The 19,927-nt window shown below is 39.4% G+C and overlaps 1 protein-coding gene across 6 annotated transcripts in view; it reads right to left on the bottom strand.

Moving 5' to 3' along the window:
- PCGF5 (polycomb group ring finger 5) overlaps positions 1 to 19,927 on the bottom strand; it is a 90,800-nt gene that overhangs the window by 22,599 nt on the left and 48,274 nt on the right. For all 6 annotated transcript variants that reach the window (XM_030569210.1, XM_030569208.1, XM_030569212.1 and 3 more), the window contains 2 exons: positions 939 to 994; positions 766 to 825 (listed from right to left, as the gene is read on the bottom strand). In XM_030569210.1, coding sequence (XP_030425070.1) covers positions 766 to 825; positions 939 to 994 — 116 coding nt within the window. The remainder of the gene's footprint in view (positions 1 to 765; positions 826 to 938; positions 995 to 19,927) is intronic.

The following is a 19,927-nucleotide window of genomic DNA, read 5'->3' on the forward strand; positions in this document are numbered from 1 at the left end:
AAAAATTATAAAAAAAGAGTACTTGACAATGTCTCTTTGAAATAGATGATCCTCATATAGCATAATAAATCTCTCTTTGGACTGACAGAGTGTCTTTAAATGGTTTACAAAAAGTCAAACATGCTATGGCATCCAAATCATGAAGCCAGTTTAGAGAATACAAAACCCTTGAATTTTCTGTATTACTTAGCTCAATAAAGGACTCTCAAAGATTTTTAAGACTACTAGTGAAACCATTCTGGAATCTATATAAAGCAGTTGTTTAGCACGTGTAGAAAAACATTTCTGTTACTTGTCAAACCTAATTCTTGACAGCCTCCCACTTAACAGCTGGCCAAATCTGACAACAGAAATTAATCTGTATATAAAGACTCACGTAGTTCTATGTTTTACCGCTGGTTGATTATAACTAGGATCAAAGTAGAAAACATCAAGTATAAAAGACATGAAGAATTCAAAGAGAAAGTAGTATGAATCTCAAACATGGGAATATTATTGGGAAATGCAACTAAAAATAAGGATGAAATTGTTAGATTTAAAAATTTATAATTGCTGAATAGACAAACATCAGGGTACTGTGGCCCTGATCCTGTAAACATGTACGCAAAGGCGTAATTTTATGCAGTGTAGTTCCAAGCACTGAATTCAATGGAACTGTACACAAACACAAGTATTTGCAGAGAACTGCGGCCTATGGAGGAGTCATGATATTACTTAACAGATACATTATTAAATTTATAGCTAGAATGACAACAAAAAAATCACCTTGTCCATTTTCTGGAGGCTTGTTTTTCTTCCAAAATTCGATCTCACGCTGAAGTTCCTCTAGTTAACATTAAACAAAAGCAAAGTGATGTTTCAGATCAACAATACAGAAATATCACTAGAAATGCTGCTTCCAATAATGCAAAAAAGGTAGCAAAACTAATTAAACTTACGTTCTCGAAGTCCAGGCACCAGCTTAAATATAATTTCCTCTAATGTGTTATCCAACCTTTAAAGGAAGAAAAAAAAAAGTCTTTCAAAGAAAGAAGATGCCTATGCAGGATTTTAGACACCCCTTATAAGTCATTAAAAATAAATTTAAAAAAGCCTCCTAAACAAGTAGTTCAGTAATTATATGACAATACGCCTAGTAAGTAATACATCATTCACAACCCAATAGATTTTAAAATGGAAAAAAAGAAAAACATGAGAAAAATATATTCACACTTATCTCCTTTCACCCATCCCTTGCACTGATTTGTTACAGATTCAGGCATAACTTCAGGTGTCGGTATTTTAAAAAATACAGAGAAAAAGTGGGGGAAGAAAGAGGAGAAAAACAATCTCACTATATAGAACATTCATAATATTTTTCAATTTCAGTCACACGCAAATTATTGTGTATCACTGTGGAGTGGTTCACTTAATATTTGAAAAGGATACTTAGAAAAATGGTAAAATGTAACCAACCCTTCCCCTGACTCTATTCTATGACGGCAGCCACTGTAGCCAACTTTAAATAATAAATTCATTGACCGTAATGTTTCTCTGGTAAATTTCTGGTCATGGCTTTTTTTTTTTCTGGACTAAAGAACATTGCTATAATCTATTATGATCATAAGCATTTTTAAGATGTCCATCACCACAGTATCAAGGTACCATCAAACAAAGCAACGACACACCATCTCTTAAAAATAATTAAAAACAGGGAGCCATACAGAAAAATAATTAGCAGGTTAATATAGAATTCTAGCACACACAAACATTATGTTTCATAAGGTTACAGTTAGTGTCACAAAGTAACAAAAGGAAGGCTACTTACAGATAAAGATAGCAAATATATTTTTGTCTCGATTTGTGTAAACTGACACGAGTAACTATCTAGTACTGAAGCTGTTATCTTAAACTTTGTGCAACAAGACAGAATATGCTTCTGCTATCATTTCTACCAGCCTGGATAGGAACTCATTTTCTACGATACTGCTTTTTTTATATATTAACAAAACATTCAGTTTTCTATAGTAAATAATCTTCAGATTAAAAAAGAATGTATGTATTTTGGGTATGAACAATACAGACTATTGATAAAATAATCTAACAGCTCCATCTAAAATATAACTATGTGTTACAAATAGTAAAACCATAGGGTTAAATTCAACATTGATATAAAGGGAGGTGCAGATTGGAGTAGGTGGTAGAAGCATAATTTACATGGATATTGCATTAATTGGGTGAGGGAAATGAATGTAATTTACACACCAAAGAACAGAAGGAAAAGAACGAAAACAAAAAGTAAAGTAAAAAATAAAACAAAGATGATTCCACTCTACTTTGTCAAGCTGTTGGCCAAGGGTGTAAGAAAGTGGTTGGCTGGGGCGGGCTTGCTTTTATATCCTTCTATAAGTTTCTTTTTCTGAACACTCCACTTTCTGCATCCTCAGTCTGGACACTCATTATGCTAAATCCTTGGTCCCTCTTCTGGTTGCTTTGCTGGGGACTCACCCTGGACTCCTCCTGCTGAGAATCCCACAGCTGACACAAAGCTAGATTAGTTGGCTCAATGCAGCTTGTTTCACTTCTTCATACAAAGGGCATGATGGAGGTGGGACATGCTAGGAGCAGGCCTGAGCACACAGAGCTCTGCCAGATACCCCAGGACACTGACTGGTTGCTGCCAGCATAAGTTAGAGGCTGCTCTAAATTATGCTGGGAATCCTTCTGGACATCAGTCAGTGCAGGATCAAGGAAGCAAAAAGGTGGCTTTGAGCCATCTAGCAGCTTTCCCCAAGCTGCAAGGAGCGTGAATTTGGCTCAGCTGAGAACTGAGGCTACTGGGTGCCAAACTGATCCCAGCTGTGCTACTTTTCCATTTACACTGGTTTTGTGATCCAGCTACACCCGACAGGAGTTGAACTTATTTAATCCAGGTCTAAATTTGGTCAATAGACAGTTGTTCTAATAGGTTTTTAAGTCTTTAGTTCAGCTACAGTCTCTCATAAAAAACCCACCACATACTGTATTTATGGTTAGACATTACATACATGGGCGTTTAGAGACTTAAAAATGCAGGGGTTTGATATTAATTCGCTCTCAATTTTCTGATCACTAAAATATGACATGACCCATTTTTTCAATACAGCTGCCAAGAACAGGTATAATCTTTTCCAGAAAATAACATGCATCTATGTTCTTATTGCTAAAGCTAAGAATGTTCTTTTACCTCTCTTAATCTCACCCACTCTCCTGTCCACTTAGTCTATCCTCTTCTTTCTACCTCTTCACCTCTCCTTTTGGTCTCCTCTCCCCCTCTGTTTCCTCTTCTCTCCTGTTTTCTCTTCCTTCCTCTCCTCACTGTTTCATCTCCTCTCACCAACAGTAAAGTACGCTGTTCAGAACCTGGACAACAAACAGGACTCTAAGGCAAACAAATAAGGTACAATATAATAATACTAGGGAAACAATACAATTCTAGAGTCACTCTGAGGTCACATCAAAAATGCAGTGCTTGCTGTTGGATTATGTGAGATGTCCATAGTACACGCTACTTGCCCTCACAATAATTAATAGTGTAAAAGAGAAAATGCACTCATACATACACCTCCTTTAATTTTCAGCATCAAAATTCAAGGAAAAGAGCATGTTATTTTCTGGAAATTATGGCAAATCTCTGTGTTAAAAATACGGAAGTACTAATTAACATTTTCTAACACCAATATTAATATTTTCTAAACAAAATACCCTTAAATTTCCCATCTCGGACCCCTTATTATGCATATTAGATATTATTAACTTGCAAAACGACAATGTAGCAAACCAAGCTGTTTGAAGCTGTGTGTGTGCATCATCTGAAACTCCTAACTGCAGTTTGTTTATTTAGATTAATAGACTTCAAGGTCATAACGGACCATCATGATCATCTAGTCTGACTTCCTGTACATTATATGCCACAGAACCCCATCCACCAACTCCTGTAACAGAGCCATAACCTGTCTTGAGTTAATGAAGTCCTCAAATCATGATTTAAAAGCAGTGATACTTAGACTTAGGCTCACAAGTGGCTCTGTAAAGTGTCTCTTGAAGCTCTTTGTGGCACATGATATGAAAATACTGTGATTTAATTATTAATCAATCAGAATTCTTTTACTATGTTATTAACCAACTTTAGTTCATAAAATAATAATACTAAGTCAGTCATTTTGCTCTGTGTGTAAATAAATTTGAATAAATAAATAATTTAAAAAAAATCAATTAACATTACTGTGACTCTTTTGGGTATTGTTGATCGCTAATTTGACTCCTGAAGAATGGAGGTCTGAGTATTGCTGATGTAAAGACTTCAAGTTACAGAGAATCCACTATTCACTCTAGTTTAAACCAGCAAGTGACCTGTGCCCCATGCTGCTGAGGAAGCCGAAAAACCCCCAGGGTCTCTTCCAATCTGACTTGGAGGGAAAATTTCCTCCTGACCCCAAATATGGTGATCAGTTAGACTCCAAGCATGATGGCAAGACCCACCTGCCAGACACCTGGGAAGTAGTAGTACTCAGAGCCCTCCCCATCTAGTTTCCCATCCCCTGCAGTTGGAGAGACTTGCCAGTATCAGTTGCAGATGGGCCACATGCCAGCGTAGTCAATCCCATCATACCACCTATTACAGTATTCACATCCTACATGCTACTATAATAATTTTTGTACAAAATATGCATTGTAAGTATCATTTGAAAACTAATAATAAAGTTATAAACAGCTAAATTAGATCTGAAATGTGTTTACCAGACAAGTCTGGGTAAACCAGCTTCTCAAGACAAAGGACAAGATGACAACTCTAACCGGATATCATAAAAGTTGATGGGCAATCATCTATCAAGTGGCTACTTTTTGGCAAGGAAGAGGGGCAAGTACAAACAGATCTGTATCTTAGCAAACAATAGCCTGAAACCTCTTTCACCACAAGGCTCCAACCTAACAGCAGCAATGAATTTTATCTAGGGATAACCCTTTCGAAAATGCATTTCAAAAGAGGGACTGGACTATAAAGTGAGGGGAAAACACACCCCAAGATGTCTCTCCCTATCCATCTCTCTCTCTTTCACCTAAAAAGACAAAAACCAACTGGTTAGGATATTATTCTCAAGCTTCCTCAAGAAAGGGAGTGCAGGGGTTTGGGGGATAGTTTGGGGGTGGTAGGGCTCCAAGTGGCCCTTCCTGAATCTTTGTTTAAATCACTTGGTGGTGGCAGTGATAACAAGGGCAAGGAAGGAATTTGTGCCTTGGGGAAGTTTTTAACCTAAGCTGGTAGAAATAAGCTTAGGGGATCTTTCATGGGGGTCCCCACATCTGTATCCCAGAGTTTAGAGTGGGGAGGAAACCCTGACATGGTGTAAGTGGTAGGATCATTTTGAACCAGAAGCACAGACCTGAGGAGTTTAAAAACACTTTTTCTTTTGGCTGCTTGAAAGCCAGGAAGGTGGGGTTTTTTTGGTTTTTTTTTAATGGACCTTTTTTTTTTAAAAAAGCTGATAGCACCTGGAGTTTTTTTCTCTGACTGAGGGCAGGGTAGTTAACTTCCTGCAGGGGAATTCACAAGTTTTTTTCTTTTTTTTCCTTTCTAGCTCTCAGGTTAGGCTAGGTTAAGCACAGGAAGGCTAGGACGATGGACAGTGAAGTCCAAAAAAAAATTAAAATTAACCAGATTCGAAGCTAAAGAGAGACAAAAAGAACATGATAGACAGATGGCTCAAGGCACTTGAAGTTAGAGGCACAAACATCCAGAGAAGAGACTGCCCACAAGAAAGCTATGAAAGCAGAAGAGCCAGAGAGGAGGCTGCTCTCAAGAGAGCTATGAAAGACCGGAAGCATGAACAGGAGGAGAGGGAAAGAGAGAGGAAGCATAACCTCACTGTTATGGAGTTAAAAAGACAGCTGCTGAAGGGTTCTGGCTCCACTCCACTAAAAATCCACAAATGGGAGCGACTATGTCCACAGTATAATAAATCCAGTGATAATGCTGAATATTTCATCACCTTTGAAAGACTGTGCACCCTCCATGCAATTCCTGATGATCACAAGATGACCACATTGGTAGCAAAATTGATTGGAAGAGCTCTGGACATATTCAATAAGATGCCTATTGATGATGCTTCTGACTATGGTAAATTTAAGGATTTGGTTTTAAAACAATCTCAAATTACCTCTGAAACTTACAAAGTAAAATTTAGAGCCCTTAAGAGAGGGGCTGGAGTAAGTAATGTGGCTTATGTAAACCAGATGAAGGATCAGTTAGATAAATAGGTCAAAGGAAGGGCTGTAATTAGCTTTGAAGGCGTGTGTGATTTGGTTGTACAGGAGCAGTTCCTGACTATGACCAATGATGATGTAAAACAGTGGTTATGGAATAAAAAAATGGACTCAGCAGAAAGTCTTGCTTCTTATGCTGATCAATATGAGTGGTCCCAGACCGCCAAAGACGAGGGGAAAATCGGAACAAAATGGGTGGAGGTAGCAGAGAGGAACAACCCGGGTCACAGTTTGGGTGGATGCCAGAAGGGACACCCCGAGACCACACTATACCACCAGGGGCAGTCCAAGGCCCCGCTTACACCCTAAGGAAACCCCCAGACATCTTACCATCCCACCACATCATTCTTCAGCAACCCACCTTGCCCCACTGACCAGTCAGCTGGGCGATGTTTTAAAAGTAATGAGCTGGGACATGTAAAGGCCAACTGTCCCAAGAACCCTAATAGAGTACAGTTCATTGTACCGGTGTCCCACCAAAGGTCCTCAGGCCCAGATGCCTCCCAGATACCCTCAGAGCGAAGGGAAACTGTGAGTGTGGGCAGAAAGCAGGTTACAGCATGGAGGGACAGTGGAGCCCACGTGTCAGCTATCCACCGATCCTTAGTGGACCTCAACTTAATCAACCCAGAGGTCCAAGTGACAATTCAACCCTTCAAGTCAACCTCTTTTGACTTGCCTACAGCCAAGTTACCTGTCCAGTACAAGGGGCGGTCAGGAAGGTGGACTTTTGCGGTCTATAATAATTATCCCATTCCCATGCTGCTGGGGGAAGACTTGGCGCACCATATGAAGATAGCCAAGAGGGTGGGAATGATCACCCACAGCTAGGCTAAGCAAGCCTTTACATCTAGCTCTGTTTCTGAGCCTTCTACCAGCCCCGTCTGTGTTACCAAAAGATCCAGATGAAGGCGATAGAAACGGACCCCATGCCAACATCTGCAACAGCAGTAGTAGAACCAGGTGTAAAGACCCAGCCAGAGCTAATCCCAGAACCGGAACTGGCGGAGCAACCAGCACCAGAACCATTGCCAGCATTGAATCTAGCGCTTGCAACCCTGTATACAACTCCAACGCCAGAGGGCACCACTGAGCCTGCACTGGCAGCGGCAAATAAACCTACACAAGAAGCTCAGCCGGAGCGTGAAATACAATGAAGTGCACCAGCAAAAAGTGGTTCATAATCAACGGAAACAGCTCCATCACCTACATCACTTCCAGAGGGACCAAGCCCAAGCCCACAATCCAGTAAGGAACCTATGTCTCCAGCATCAAAGGAACAGTTCCAGGCGAACAAAAAGCAAATGAAAGCCTCCAGGGAGCTTGGACGGTGGCAGGGAGCAACCCACTGCCTCTCAGCTCTTCTAATTGATCCCGGTTTGTTGTAGAAAGAGGACTTTTATACAAGGAAACTTTCCGGTGGGCACCAAGAAGATTGGCATCCTCAGAAACAGTTGGTAGTTCCAATTAAGTACCGGGGAAAGCTCTTGAGCTTAGCCCATGATCATCCCAGTGGCCATGCTGGGGTGAACAGGACCAAATACCATTTGGGGAAGTCCTTCCACTGGGAGGAAATGGGCAAGAATGTTTCTACCTATGTCCAGTCTTGTGAGGTATGCCAAAGAGTTGGAAAACCCCAAACCAGGTCAAAGCCCCTCTCCAGCACTCCCCATAATTGAGGTTTCATTTCAGCAAATAGCTATGGATATTTTGGGTCCTTTTCCAAAAAAGACACCCAGAGGAAAGCAGTACATACTGACTTTCAAGAATTTTGCCACCCATTGGCCAGAAGCAGTAGCTCTCAGCAACACCAGGGCTAAAAGTGTGTGTCAGGCACTAACAGACATTTTTGCCAGGGTAGGTTAGCTCTCTGACATCCTTACGGATTCAGGAACTAATTTCCTGGCAGGGACCATGAAAAGCCTTTGGGAAGCTCATGGGCTGAACCACTTGGTTGCCACCCCTTACCACCATCAAACAAATGGCCTGGTGGAGAAGTTTAACGGAACTTTGGGGGCCATGATATGTAAATACATGAATAAACACTCCAACGATTGGGACTTAGTGTTGCAGCAGTTGCTCTTTGCCTACAGGGCTGTACCACATCCAAGTTTAGGGTTTTCGCCATTTGAACTTGTGTATAGCCGCAAGGTTAAGGGGCCATTACAGTTGGTGAAGCCGTAATGGAAGGGATTTATGCCTTCTCCAGGAACTAACATTCTGAACTTTGTAAACAACCTACAAAACACACTCCGAGCCTCTTTAGCTCTTGCTAGAGAAAACCTAAAAGATGCTCAGAAAGAGCAAAAAGCCTGGCATGATAAACATGTCAGAGAGTGTTCCTTCAAAGTAGGGGACCAACTCATGGTCTTGAAGGCACTCCAGGCCCATAAGATGGAAGCATCATGAAAAGGGCCACTCATGGTCCAAGAGCAACTGGGAGCTGTCAACTATCTCACAGCATATCCCACCTCAAACTGAAGGCCTAAAGTGTACCATGTTAATTCTCTAAAGCACTTTTATTCCAGAGAATTAAAGGTTTGTCAGTTTACCACCCAGGAAGGAGAGGATGTTAAGTGGCCTAAAGGTGTCTACTACAAAGGAAAAAGTAATGGTGGTGTGGAAAAGGTAAACCTCTCCATGACCCTTGGACGTATGCAGCAACAGCAGGCCAAGGAGCTGTGCACTAGCTTCGTACTGATGTTCTCAGCCACCTCAGAATGGACTGAACAGGCATACCACTCCATTGACACAGGTATGCTTGCCCAATTAGAGCCCAACCTTACCAGGTGGCTCCTCAAGTCAAAATTGCTATAGAACAGGAGATCCAGAACATGCTACAGGTGGGGGTAATCTGCCCGTCTAACAGTGCATGGACATCTCCAGTAGTTCTACTTCCCAAACCGGATGGGGAAATATGCTTTTATGTGAACTACCATAAGCTAAATGCTGTGACTCACCCAGATAGCTATCCAATGCCATGCACAAATAAACAATTGGAGAAACTGGGATGTGCCCAGTTCATCTCTACCTTAAACTTAACCAAGGGGCACTGACAAGTACCGCTAAATAAATCCTCCAAGGAAAGATCAGCCTTCATCACCCATATAGGGCTGTATAAATTTAATGTGCTCCCTTTCAGGCTGCAAAATACATCCACCATCTTCCAAAAACTTGTAAATAGTATCCTAGCGGAATTGGAAGAATCTGCAGTTGCCTACCTTAATGATGTGGCCATCTTTTCTGATTCAGGGGCAAAACACCTGAAGCATCTCCAGAAGGTCTTCACGCACATAAGGGAGGCGGGACTAACTGTTAAAGCTAAAAAGTGTCAAATAGGCCTAAACAGAGTGAATTACCTTGGACACCAGGTGGATCAAGGGACTATCAAAGTAAATGCTATCCAAAAGTGGCTTGTCCCAAAGTCAAAAAAACAGGTCTAACCCTTCTTAGGCTTGGCAGGATATTACAGGCGATTTGTACCGCACTACCGCCAAATCAGCACCCCACTGACAGACCTAACCAAAAAAACCCAGCCAAATCCAGTTCAGTGGACTAAAGAGTGTCAGAAGGCCTTTAACCAGCTTAAAGCAACACTCATGTCTGACCCTGTGCTAAGGGCCCCAGACTTTGACAAACCTTTCCTAGTAACCACAAATGCATCCAAGCGTGGTGTGGGAGCAGTTTTAATGAAGGAAGGACAGATCAAAAATTCCATCCTGTCGTGTTTCTCAGAAAAAAATGTCTAAAAGGGAAAGCCACTGGTCAATCAGCAAAAACGAATGTTACGCCATCATATATGCACTGGAGAAGCTACGCCCATATGTTTGGGGATGGCATTTCCACCTGCAAACCAATCATGCTGCGCTAAAGTGGCTTCATACCATCAAGAACAATAACAAAAAACTTCTTCGGTGGAGTTCAGCTCTCCAAAATTTTAATTTTAAAATCACAGCCAGTGTGGAGCAGGCAATCCAGCACCATCTGTGATTTGGGGGGGGACGTGTCATAAACATCCATTTAAGGGTAGCATAAAATTCCTCCTTACCCTGTAAAGGGTTAAGCCCTCCTTTACCTGTAAAGGGTTAAGAAGCTCAGACAACCTGGTTGGCACCTGACCTAAAGGACCAATAAGGGGAGAAGGTTTCTGTTTTGTGTCCTTTGTTCTCTCTGGGTCATCGAGGAACCAGGGCAGGGAAAATACATATCCCTAAGCCATATCTGAACTAAGTTTCTAATATTACAGAAATAGTAAGCAATAGCAAGGAAATGCGTTAGATTACCTTTTGTTTTAGCTTGTCAATTTTCCCTGTGCTAAAACGGAGGTTTAGTCCTGTTTTTGTAACTTTAAAGTTTTGCCTAGAGGGGAAATCCTCTGTGTTTTGAATCTTTTTGTTACCCTGTAAAGTTATCTTCCATCCTGATTTTACAGAGGTGATTCTTTTATTTTTTTTAAATAAACTTCTTTTAAATAACCTGATTATTTTTCAGTGTCCTAAAGACCCAGGGAGTTTGATCTGTTCCCCTTTTTGTAAACAATTGGCTAGGATATTATTCTCAAGCTTCCCCAAGAAAGGGGGTGTAGGGCCATGGGGGAATACTTTGGGGGAGGTAGGGCTCCAAGGGGCCCTTTCTGAATGTTTGTTTAAATCACTTGGTGGTGGCAGTGATACCAAGGGCAAGGAAGGAATTTGTGCCTTGGGGAAGTTTTTAACCTAAGCTGGTAGAAATAAGCTTAGGGGGGTCTTTCATACGGGTCCCCACATCTGTACCCTAGAATTTAGAGTGGGGAGGAAACCCTGACACCCTGCATCAAAAAAACCTCCAAACATACAGAACAGCATAAAACATCAAATGTAAATACCAGCTTTAGACTTGCCTCTGACATTTTTATTTTTAAAAGACAGGATGAATTACATGAGCAAAGCGATTCTCCACTACTAATTGTGTGTCACAGGCAAACCGAAAACTAATTCAGGTTCGCTGGCGTCCATAGAGCAGGATATCAAAAGAGCGTGATCCTACCTTCTTGGTGCACCCAAAGCCCCCAATGATTTTTGGTGCATACACATAATTTTGGTTGGACAGGGAATGCAGGACAGGTCCCAAAGTGATTTTAACAATGTAACGTCCCTCAGAACAAGACTCTCCAATTTCTAGATTGACACAGAACTTCACAGTTAACTTTGCAATTTAGACAGGCCCTGAACACTAAACTGAAAGATATATTTAACAAAAATTAACACTTATGGCAATTACTCAGAAGTTAGTTTATAATGATATAGTACCTAAATTTAAAAAAATCTAACAGGTTCAAACATGTAATAACATAGTTCACTCATATTTCACTGAGATGTTTCAAGCGTAATAAACTACAGTGTAATTCATTTTTAGTTAAAACTTCATATATAGTGTTTAATGCCATTGCACATAAAATATTATTCCATTCTCAAGCATGATAAGGAGAGGCTCTCTGAAAACGCATCATGTAAAATATATATAGCAAGCCATATAGTCAACATCAGAAGACTCAGTTTGATACTTCTGCTCACCTGCTCCTCTGATTACTTTGAGTTTAACATTTTAAAAACTGTTTTTTATAAATTGTAACTAGCAAACTATTTGTTTTATGAAGGTTCTTGTCAAATAACCCCCTTTTAAGGTAACTGGATTTAAGGAAACTTTCCACAGAATATTGCTATTTCTGCAGTTCTAGCCTGTGGTCTTATTTTTTTCTCACCTTCATATTTCCTGCCTAGAGCACAAAATTATTCATATATTTCAGAAATATGTTTTTCATATAAATTCTCACATCAACAGAGAAATATTTCTACTATATTTTTGTTTTCAGTGTATAAATAGCATTGTTTGTGCTACACACCATCTTCTGAGAGGGCAAACACAGTGCATCAGAGTCAGAGTCACTCAGGCACTATGGTGAGGGGAAGCAATATGAATACCTATGAACATTTATATATAGCATATATAACAAGATAGAGCGTTTTTCACGCCTACCCTCCCCAAAAGCTTAGAATAACAGTTTTTGAGATACTTATTAACCAAACCGATCAGATGCAGCTGAATATCACCTTGTCTTTTTTGTATATAATTTAAACATGTCATTCTCCCATGAACTGCTCTACATACAAACACCTAACCATAAATCCACAGGCAGCTTGTAGCTGTCACAAGAGAATAAACAAATAAACAACTCTGATGAAATTTAGACCTGAATATTTGCTCTTATATTGACACCATATGGATCTTTTCTTCACTTTTAATCATAAGCTCTACTGGTAGACTATCTGTTACAAAATAAGAAAAACTCAGGCTACATTACTGGCATAAAAGGTTGGGGGCTGTTTTTTTTTACCCTTGCAGAAAGCAAGAGATAGTTGCTGGGCACAAAGAGATGATAGCTAGTCGATCATGCTTCCTCAAAAATTACCATTAACATTAAACTACTTTTTTAAGCATATGAGTCAGATACCTATTACAGCTTTTCCCAGGTGATATTAGATCAATTATAGTAAGTTTCACCATGCAAACTGTACCTCAGGGAATAGTTAATTTCTTATCTGTTAATTTGGTTTCTTCAGTTCCCGCTGAAAGCCCAGACAATGGGTAAATGTCCTCTTTTCAGCAGAGAGAAAAAATACCAAACCAAACCCATCAACCTAGCTCCTGTGATATCACTCCCTCTATACAGCAGTCTGGCTGTCTGCCCAATTTACTTTAGACAGAAGTTACTTGAACAATATAAACCTTACCAATGTAAAGGAACTATATGGAAAATTATTCAAAGAAAAACTCAACCCTAACTCAAACAGCCCCACAAAAATGGTGGATTATATACTATGTGGTATAGAGGAATATGGAACAACAAAATTACTTATCCCTAATACATCTTTACTCTAGTGAGTAAGAAACTGCAGAGTAGGCACCTATAAAAAACCCAGGAAGTAAAAGACTAGTGTGCACAACCGGGCACATTTGAAGATCTTGGAGGAGGTGAAAAACTGTCAGGACATTGCATCCCCAAATCTGCTAACCCTTTGGTAAAAAGGACTGACCCCAGATGCTTTTTTAACAATTTAAAATTTGAGTGTCTCTTGTAGGTCAAAACTACCAAAGTGATTTTTCCCTACCAAGTTTGTAGCCTTAAGGCTTGTCAAACTAGGGCATCCACAACAAAGATGGAAGTCCTGATACTATAACAGATGAAATTTCAGTGTTAATAAATGCACAGTAATGCACACTGGAAAACATAATCCCAACTATACAACTATATACTCAAGAAAGAGATCTTGGAATCATTGTGGACAGTTCTCTGAAAACATCCACTCAGTATGAAGCGGCAGTTAAAAAAGCTAATAGAATGTTGGGAATCATCATGAAAAGCGATAGATAATGAGACAGAAAATATCATATTGCCTCTATATAAATCCCTGGTATGCTCACATCTTGAATGCAGTGTTCAGATCTGGTTGCCCCATCTCAGAAAAGATATACTGGAATTGGAAAACGTACAGAAAAGGGCAATAAAAATTATTAGGGGTATGGAACAACTTCCATATGAGGAGATATTAATAAGACTGGGACTTTTCAGCTTGAAAAGAGATGACTAAGGGAGGATATGACGGAAGTCTATGAAATCATGACTGGTATGTCGACAGTACATAAGTGTTATTTACTTCTCATAACACAAGGACTAGGGGTCACCACATGAAATTAACAGGCGACAGGTTTAAAACAAACAAAAGGAAGTATTTATTCACACAACGCACAGTCAACCTGTGGAACTCTTTGACAGAAGATGTTGTGAAGGCCAAGACTATTAACAGGGTTCGAAAAAGAACTAGATAAATTAATGGAGGACAGGTCCATCAATGGCTATTAGCCAGGATGGACAGGGATGCAAAATGATGCTCTGAAATTTCCATAGCCTCTGTTTGACAGAAGCTGTGAACAGGTGACAGGAGGTGAATCACTTGATGAATACCTGTTCTGTTCATTCCCTCTGAAGCACCTGGCATTGGACACTGTCAGAAGACAGGATGCTGGGCCAGATGGACCATTGGTCTGATCCTGTATAGCCACTCTTATGTTGTTAGGCCATTGCAGAGAAAAATCTCAAGAGTCTCTATCTAGGAGAAAAAGTGCTCATCAGTCTGCCTTGGAAACCAGTATTGTAGACAGCCGTGACAGGTTGCTGGGGCACTATCTGGTCCTGAGTTAACAAGGGATTAACCTCAGTTCAACTTCACCCTCCTTTTGGCACCTGTACTCTGGGAAGAACCATAAAATAACTGCTTGAGGGACACAGAGGGAAGAATGCCTATGGAAAGACAGGGCTCCATACCCAAGGTCACAGAACTGCGTTGAACTTTAGGTTGTCATCTCTTAATTATTATTATTATTATTATTATTTTTTGCCTGTGTTAACTCAGTTTTGGGGGATAGTAAAAAAAAAAAAAGTATTTTCTGTGAATTTTCATACAAATTACAATATTTTCACTTTTTTTAAAAAATCTTCACTGAAATGTTTCAGTGAAATTAAAATTGTCTTGATTTAAATAAATAATAATTTTGTTTCAGTTATAAGAGGGATTATGGTTGTTCCCATCGCCATCTCTCCCACTGGAAAAGGGGGGAAAAACATATCAAAATTTTTTTTGATTCAAAACAATTTTCATTTTGATTCATTTCACTGAAAATTTTTAAGGAAACAAAAAATTCCATTTCCTCCAAAAAGCCATTTTGCATCCAAACATTTTTTGATGAAATTTTTTCAGAGGCATGATTGATTTTATTTCTGAATACGTTTATATATAAGGGCTGTCAATTAATCACAGTTAACTCACGAGATTAACTTAAAAAAATTAATCACGATTAATTGCACTGTTAAACAATAGAATACCAATTTATTAAATATTTTTGGATGTGTTTCTACATTTTCAAATATATTGATTTCTATTATAACACAAAATACAAAGTATACAGTATTCACTTTATATTAGTTTTTATTACAAATATTTGCACTGTAAAAATGATAAACAAAAGAAATAGTATTTTTCAACTCATACAAGTACTGTAGTGCAATCTCTAGTGTGAAAGTGTAACTTACAAATGTAGATTTTTTTTGTTACATAACTGCACTCAAAAACAAAATAATGTAAAACTTTAGAGCCTACAAGTACAGTCAGTCCTACTTCTTGTTCAGCCAATTGCTAAGACGAACAAGGAGTTACATTTACGGGAGGTACTGCTGCTTCTTATTTACAACGTCACCTGAAAGTGAGAACAGGCATTCGCATGGCACTTTTGTAGCCGTTGCAAGGTATTTATGTGCCAGATATGCTCAACATATGTATGCCTCTTCATGCTTCAGCCACCATTCCAGAGGATATGCATCCATGCTGGTGATGTGTGTTAATTAAATTTGTGACTGAACTCCTTGGGGGAGAACTGTATGTCTCCTGTTCTGTTTTACCTGCATTCGCCATATATTTCATGTTATAGCAGTCTTGGATGATGACCCAGCACATGTTTGATTTAGGAACACTGTCACTGTAGATTTGACAAAACGCAAAAAAGGTACCAATGTGAGAATTCCAAAGATGGCTACAGCACTCGACCCAAGGTTTAAGAATCTGAAGTGTCTTCCGAAATCTGAGAGGGACAAAGCGTGGAGCACACTTTCAGAAGTCTTAAAAGAGCAACAGTTTGATGTGGAAACTACAGAACCTGAACCATCAAAAAAAGCAAATCCATCCTTCTGCTGGTGGCATCTGACTCAGATGATGAAAATGAACATTCATCGGTCTGCTCTGCTTTGGATCACTGTCGAGCAGAACCTGTCGAGTAGAACCCGACACATGCCCTCTGGAATGGTGGTTGAAGCATGAATGGACGTATGAATCTTTAGTGCATCTGACAGATAAATATCTTGCGACGCTGGTTACAGCAGTGCCATGCAAATGCCTGTTCTCACTTTCAGATGACGTTGTAAACAAGAGGTGGGCAGCAGTATCTCCTGCGAATGTAACCAAAACTTGTCTGTCTGAGAGATTGGCTGAAGTAGGACTGAGTGGACTTGTAGGCTCTGAAGTTTTACATTGTTTTATTTTTGAATGCAGGGTTTTTTTGTACAAAATTCTACATTTGTAAGTTCAACTTTCATGATAAAGAAAATGAACTAGAATACTTGTATTAGGTAAACTGAAAAATACTATTTCTTTTGTTTTTTACAGTGCAAATATTTGTAATAAAAAATAAATACAAAGTGAGCACTGTACACTTTGTATTCCGTGTCATAACTGAAATAGATATATTTGAAAATGTAGAAAAACATCCAAAAATATTTAAATAAATGGTATTCTATTATTGTTTAAAAGCGTGATTAATCACAATTAATTTTTTTATTGTAAGAATCGCAATTAATTTTTTTAAGCATTTGACAGCCCTAATATCAATATGTATAATATATTTGTACCTATATCAATCACCCCTTGAGGAAAAACCCTTAAAGACTATACAGTACTGGTGTTTTCTTTCTGCTATATCATTTTACCAGATCTATACCACATTACTAATGGCAGGATTTTGTAGGTCAAACAGATCACAATATGCACAGAAACTATGCAAAAATCATGACCTCTCTTAGGTGCGGTCTCTCTGATTTCCAGCCCATTGAAACCTTTGGACTCTCCCATCCAATCAACTAGGAAAGTGGTATTTCTATGCACTTCTAGAAGCTGGATTCTACTTTAGAGTGTGTCTATACTGCAGCTGGGAGCGAGCTTCCCAGATTGGGTAGACAGACTTGTGCTAGGTTGACTTGAGATAACACAATAAAAATAGCATTGTGGACACTGCAGCGCTGGCAGAGACCTGGGCTAGCCACCTGAGCTTAGACCCAGGGGGTTGGGTGAGTTTCAGAGCCCAAGCTCCTGCCTGAGCTGCAATGTCCACAATCTTATTGTTAGCATGCAAGCTTGAGCCCCACAAATCCAAGTCTATCTACCCATGCTGAGAAGTTGCTCCCGGCTGCAATGTACACATACCTTTAGATGCTACAAGAACTGAAATTAGATATATTCTTTGAAACACTTAAAAGTTGTCTAAGAGCATATGGAATAGTGGGGAGTTTTCCATTATAGTACATCCTGCGTCAAAAATCTTGTGAATAAACATAGTCCATTGGCTAGCAATAACTGAAGTTCTCTCTTTTGACTCCAAGGAGTTCTCCTGTAGATTAAGAATGCAGCTCACTTGTTTAATTGGCATAATTATATTTTCTTTTTTAAAAACTGTCCAACTCACCCCCATAGGAATTTCATCCCTTCAGGATTATTAGTTTTCATAGCTTTCTCCATAACAACTGTATCCACAGAAGGATGCTAATCCGCTGCTGAGAAAAACTCTGAGACTGAGGCTTCTTTCTCCTTTGGGTCAAAGGCTGTAACTGTGATCTGTCATGAGACTAGGACAGAAGCCATGGCCATGAAGGCTGATATATTTCATATAAGGACAATATACGGGAGAACCTGAATTTCTCCCAATTATTATTTGGCCTACCAAGTAGTCTCCAGGGAGAAGAGCTGGTCACCCAAATCTACAGAGCCATCTAAGGCTGGAGCTGTAACTACCTTTGCAGAACACGGGCAAAAAGTGTTGGAACAGCCATCCTCAGGAGAACCACCACGCAGTAATCATTGGATAGGCAGTTCTTACTCTCTTTCTGGCAAGGCCAAGGCTCCTTCCATGATGAACACATTTCAATGATTGAGCAAATGGGTACTAATTTTCATCTTAAAAGTTCCCTTTTACTCATAGAATTATGTAGACTGGACCTGGATATGTCAGGTGTTTGTCTAACCAGTTCTTAAAACCTCCAGTGATGGAGGTTCCACAACCTCTCCAGGCAATTTGTTCCAGTGCTTAACTACCCTTACAGTTAGGACATTTTTCCTAATGTCTAAACTAAATCTCCCTTGTTACAATTTAAGCCCAATTCTTATTGCCCAGTCCTCAGTGGATAAGGATATCAGCCTCTGTATAACAACTTTTTATGTACTTGACCACTGTTGTCATGTCTCCCTCCACACTCAGTTTTCTCTAGACTAAACACATCCATTGTTTTCAATCTTTCCATGTTTTCTAGACCTTTAATCATTTTTGCTGCTCTTCTCTAAACTTTTTCCAATTTGTCCAAATCTTTCCCGAAGTGTGATTGCCAGAACTGGACACAGTACTCCAGCTGAGGCCTTATCAGTGCTGAGCAAAATGGAACAATTTCTTCTAGTGACATTTCAAAGCACCCTTCACTAAACAATCTAATCCTGAGAGAGAGGTGAGAGAGAGAAAAGAAAAGTATAAACATACATAAAAAGATAGCGAGGTTAAGAACAAGAGTACTAGCATCATGGGTTGGAGACAAACAGACACAGCCAGAGCCCTCTAAAGCAGGAGTGTTGCCACCAGAATTTTGCTTTTCTCCAACTCCATCTGCTAGCAGAAGAACTTATAGTCCACCCAACTACCTGGGCTGAGATATAGGGACATTGGAGAAACTGTTCTGGAGTGTATGTAGCTCCTGTTAATTTCTGCAGCTGCCAGTACATTGGTGACACTATCAGAGACAGAAAAGGAAGGAAAGACACAGGAAATGGGGGACAGAGCTAGGGCTGATTCGAAATATAAAATGTGTTTTAAAAAAAGTAACAGATATCCCATATTCTCTCCACGAGAATTATAGCAGTGAACTCTTTTGCCTTTCAAAGAGCCTATAGGATTCCATATTTCATATACATTTGTTTCTCTCCACAGTAAGTACTTTGCACTGTGGGAAATTAGTTACGTACTTAAGGGTGAACATTGTCTAGAGGTAGCCTTGTTAGTCTAAACTGGATCAAGGAAAAGCTGCTCAACAGGGCAGATAGGACTGAGAATTTAGGTATTGGAAGATTATGCCTTTAACTGTGTGAAATTTATTTTCACATCATGACAATTCAAAACTCTGTTAAACAATTGTTTTTCTTGAAACTCTGAATTCTTCTGAGGAAATCTTATGTTGAAATCAAGGTGATTGGCAACTTATAAATATGACAGAGAGAAACCAAGAAACATGCCATTGGGAATGAGACACAGTAATTCGCCAGTTCTGTTGTTTCTATTTCATATAAAATCACACTGAGTTCCTTTAGGGATGGAAAACACTATGTCTACTGTTCTCTTGTCTGCTAAAGAGGGGATTTCTGTCTAGCTTCTGCCTGATGTCTTGAATAAATCGAAGTATATTATGGATATTTAATGCTAAACTTTAAGGATGCTTGCATCCAGATGGGGGAGGAGGGCATATAAATTTTAATACCAATCAATCTACACGCCTAGATCAAGCAATGATCTATGTATGTAAACTTATTGTATGCAATTCCTGGTGAGGCAGTTATCTGGAAAAGGGACTTATTAGAGATCGGGTTTGAAATGGTACCCCATCAACTGTACAAGTGCATTCTGGAACATTTGAATTATGAATGAATACATTGAAAGGCCATACTAGAAACAACAGTAAATTTAAACATAAACATTAGGCAACAGAGCAATGGGCAAAACAACAGATCATTAAAATATAGTAACGAGC

This window comes from Gopherus evgoodei, chromosome 7 (assembly GCF_007399415.2).
Source record: "Gopherus evgoodei ecotype Sinaloan lineage chromosome 7, rGopEvg1_v1.p, whole genome shotgun sequence".
Taxonomy (NCBI): Eukaryota; Metazoa; Chordata; order Testudines; family Testudinidae; genus Gopherus; species Gopherus evgoodei.